General features: G+C 52.4%; 1 protein-coding gene across 2 annotated transcripts in view; it reads left to right on the plus strand.

Annotated features, from left to right (window-relative positions):
- Positions 1–5,000, plus strand: part of mon1a (MON1 secretory trafficking family member A) — a 28,823-nt gene that overhangs the window by 6,602 nt on the left and 17,221 nt on the right. For both annotated transcript variants that reach the window (XM_076268432.1, XM_076268431.1), the window contains 3 exons: positions 35–201; positions 782–937; positions 1,636–2,081. In XM_076268432.1, coding sequence (XP_076124547.1) covers positions 35–201; positions 782–937; positions 1,636–2,081 — 769 coding nt within the window. The remainder of the gene's footprint in view (positions 1–34; positions 202–781; positions 938–1,635; positions 2,082–5,000) is intronic.

The raw sequence follows: 5,000 nt of genomic DNA on the forward strand, positions 1-5,000 counted from the left end.
AGTTGTGTGTGTGTGTGTGTGTGTGTGTGTGTAGAGGGCTACAGGGTGGTGTTCCTGCGCAAGTCTCCCCTGGTGCTGGTGGGCGTGTCGCGGGGCGGCCAATCGGATGCGTGCGTGCTGCGGGACCTGCGCTACGTCTGGCTGCAGATCGTGAGTCTGCTGACGCTGACACAGCTGCAGCGGCTCTTCCAGTCCAAGCAGGTGTGTGTGTGTGTGTGTGTACTCTTACCAATGTGTGTGTGTGTGTGTGTACTCTTACCAATGTGTGTTTGTGTGTGTGTGTGTACTCTTACCAATGTGTGTGTGTGTGTGTGTGTGTACTCTTACCAATGTGTGTTTGTGTGTGTGTGTACTCTTACCAATGTGTGTTTGTGTGTGTGTGTACTCTTACCAATGTGTGTTTGTGTGTGTGTGTACTCTTACCAGTGTGTGTTTGTGTGTGTGTGTGTACTCTTACCAATGTGTGTTTGTGTGTGTGTGTGTGTGTGTGTGTGTGTGTGTGTGTGTGTGTGTGTACTCTTACCAATGTGTGTGTGTGTGTGTGTGTACTCTTACCAGTGTGTGTGTGTGTGTGTGTGTGTGTGTGTACTCTTACCAATGTGTGTGTGTGTGTGTGTACTCTTACCAATGTGTGTGTGTGTGTGTGTACTCTTACCAGTGTGTGTGTGTGTGTGTGTGTACTCTTACCAGTGTGTGTGTGTGTGTACTCTTACCAGTGTGTGTGTGTGTGTGTGTGTGTGTGTACTCTTACCAATGTGTGTGTGTGTGTGTGTCCAAGCAGAACTACGACCTGCGGCGCCTGCTGTCCGGCTCCGAGCACCTGACGTCCAGCCTGCTGCGGCACCTGGAGCGCGACCCTGGACCCACCCTCAGCGCCGTCACCTGCCTCCCCATGCCCGCTAGCGCCCGCGATGCCATCTCCAGCACTCTGCAGCAGGTACACACACACACGTGCACACACACACACCGCACACACACACACACACACACCGCACACACACACACACACCCACACACCTGCCTCCCCATGCCCGCTAGCGCCCGCGATGCCATCTCCAGCACCCTGCAGCAGGTACACACACATGTGCACACACACACACACACACACACCCACCCACCCCACACACACACACACCGCACACACACACACACACACACACACACACACCGCACACACACACACCGCACACACACCGCACACACACACACACACACACACACACACACACACACACACACACCGCACACACACACACACACACACACATGTGCACACACACACACACACACACACCCCCACCCCACACACACACACACACACACACACACACACACACCGCACACACACACACATCCCACACACACACACACACACACACAAGCACGCGCACGCACGCGCGTAGCCTGGTCTTCTCCATCTCACCCTGTCGTGTGTGTGCGTGTGTGTGTGTGCATGCGTGTGCGTGTGCGTGCGTGCGTGTGTGTGTGTGTGTGCGTGTGCGTGTGCGTGTGCGTGTGCGTGTGCGTGTGCGCGTGTGCGTGTGTGTGCGTGCGTGTGCGTGTGTGTGTGCGTGTGCGTGTGTGTGTGTGCGTGCGTGCGTGTGCGTGCGTGCGTGTGTGTGTGTGTGTGTGCAGCAAGCGCGGGCGCGTAGCCTGGTCTTCTCCATCCTGCTGGCCGGTACTCAGCTGGTGTCGCTGGTCAGGAAGCGAGAGCAGCACCTGCACCATGTGGACCTGCACCTGCTGCTGAACCTGGTGACGTCGTCGTCGGCGTTCCGCGAGGGCGAGGGCTGGACGCCCGTATGCCTGCCGCAGTTCAACAGTTCCGGCTTCTTCCACGCCCACGTGTCCTACCTGCTGCCCGGCACTGACCTGTGCCTGCTGCTGCTGTCCACGGAGCGCGAGGACTTCTTCGCTCTGAGCGCGTGCAAGCAGCGCTTCCTGGAGCGGCTGCAGAAGCGCAGTGCCTTCGGTGTCCTGCAGGAGGCGCTGCTGAGCCCCAGCTACCCGGTGTCCCAGGTGGGCATCCCAGAGCTGCGCCACTTTGTGTACAAGTCCAAGAGCTCTGGCCTCTACACCAGGTGAGCCAGCACACACACACACACACACACCACGCACGCACATGCACACACACACACACACACACACCACGCACGCACATGCACACACACACACACACACACACACACCACGCACGCACATGCACACACACACACACACACCACGCACGCACATGCACACACACACACACACACACCACGCACGCACATACACACACACACATACACACCACGCACGCACATACACACACACACATACACACACACACACGCACGCACATGCACACACACACACACACACACCACGTACACACACACACACACATACACACACACACACACACACACCACGCACGCACATGCACACACACACACACACACACCACACACGCACATGCACACACACACACACCACACACGCACATGCACACACACACACACCACGCTAGGGCTGCACGATATTAGGAAAACATGCGATATGCGATAACATTATTGAGTACTGCGATAACGATATAACTTGCGATATTTAAATATTTAATGTTTTTCTCTGTTCTACTTGCTGCTAACATAGACTGTAGGGTTGGGGGGGGGGGGGGTAAATGTATAATTACAGAAATAAATGTATAATTTTCTACATAAACAATATAAATATACTGCTCAAAACAATTAAGGGGACACTTCAATCATACACTGGATTGGTGCTCTGACACTGTTTGGTTCTGAGCATAAGAAAAACTTTTAAGGCGAGTGTTTTATTTTGCAAGAACTGTCAGAAATTCTGTGAATGTAGTTTGAGAATGGAGAGAAGGGTGGAAAGTTTCAAAAAATGGGTTTTAACAATTGTGAAAAACTGTAAGTGTTCCTTCAATTTTTTTGAGCAGTATATTATGTAGCCTAGGCTTTATATGGCCTGATGAAAGTGGACAGCTAAGATACCTACTGACTAGGCTATCGAAGTTGTGTGGAAGATGTGCTCCAAGAAAATCCTCGTAAAAGACTGATAGACAGCCAATCTGAATACTTGTGCACCAACCAGCGGAATATTCCACATTGCCAGCCTTCGCTGGGCCTAGAAAAAAAGCTAGGCCTACTTAAGCTATATCGCGGCGGTCACTCATCTAAAATCTTAAGTAGCCCAGTCTAACCTCATACGCTGCGCATCCCACGTTATTAGGCTACCGGCATGCCGACTACGAGGGCAGCGGAAAGTGAAAGTAAGTGGCTGCGATCGCACAGTCCAACGAAGTAGGCTAAACAACTTTTACAAATAACGAATCCTGATTACCTCTCTGCTGCTGTCTGGGGCTTTTGCTAAATGCAAATCATGAAATACAAGCCTTACAGTGAAAGATAGATAGGCTATCTTCTGATCCTATAACAACAACGAAAGAAATTGTTTATTTTAACACAGTGGAGAAGGACGCATTTGGCGCTCTGTTTGTAATACGTCGTCCTTTATAAAACCAAAATATTTCCATATAACAGACGTGCTTTTCCTTTAGTCACCAATTCCTCTTCACATAAGTGTAACCTACCTCGCTTGACTCACTATCTTCAGCCATCACGACTTAGCTCCTGCCTCAACACCTAAAACACCACACACCTAAACTGGTAGGGGACGGGCTTCTAGGGCTGCATGACAGCATCGGTTTGGTAAAATATGTTGACATTCAGAATGTGAATACATCATAGACTGTAGGCCATGGAATGCGCACGGCACAGAAAATGTATCAAAATGTATCGAAAATTAAGTAATCTTTGCGGTATGTCCATCGCAAGCGTTGATATCGCGATAACGATAGATTTTAGATATATCGTGCAGCCCTACACCACGCACGCACATGCACACACACACACACACCACGCATGCACATGCATGCACATGCACACACACACACCACGCACGCACGCACACACACACATACACACACACACACACACCACGCACGCACATGCACACACACACCACGCACTCACATGCACACACACAAGCTACGCACACACATGCACACACACACACACACACACACACACCACACACACACACACACACACCACGCACGCACATGCGCACACACCACGCACGCACATGCACACACACACACACCACGCACGCACATGCACACACACACACACCACGCACAAACACACACATACACACACACACACACCACGCACGCACATGCACACACACACAAGCTACGCACGCACATGCACACACACACAAGCTACGCACGCACATGCGCACACACACACACACACACCACGCACGCACATGCACACACACACACACACACCACGCACGCACATGCACACACACACACCACGCACGCACATGCACACACACACACACACACCACGCACGCACATGCACACACACACACCACGCACGCATATGCACACACACACACACACCACGCACGCACATGCACACACACACACACCACGCACAAACACACACACACACACCACGCACGCACATGCACACACACACAAGCTACGCACACACATGCACACACACACACACCACGCACGCACATGCGCACACACACACACACCACGCACGCACATGCACACACACACACACCACGCACAAACACACACACACACACCACGCACGCACATGCACACACACACAAGCTACGCACGCACATGCACACACACACACACACACACACACACACACACACACACACCACGCACGCACATGCACACACACACACACCACGCACGCACATGCACACACACACATACACACACACACACACACACCACGCACACACATGCACACACACACCACGCACGCACATGCACACACACACACACCACGCACGCACATGCACACACACAAGCTACGCACACACATGCACACACACACACACACACCACGCACGCACATGCACACACACACACACACCACGCATGCACATGCACACACAC

This window comes from Alosa pseudoharengus, unplaced genomic scaffold, assembly GCF_046254945.1.
Source record: "Alosa pseudoharengus isolate Yale_2024_CS ecotype anadromous, Long Island Sound unplaced genomic scaffold, YU_APseudo_1.1 YU_APseudo_1.1_scf_5, whole genome shotgun sequence".
Lineage (NCBI taxonomy): Eukaryota > Metazoa > Chordata > Actinopteri > Clupeiformes > Clupeidae > Alosa > Alosa pseudoharengus.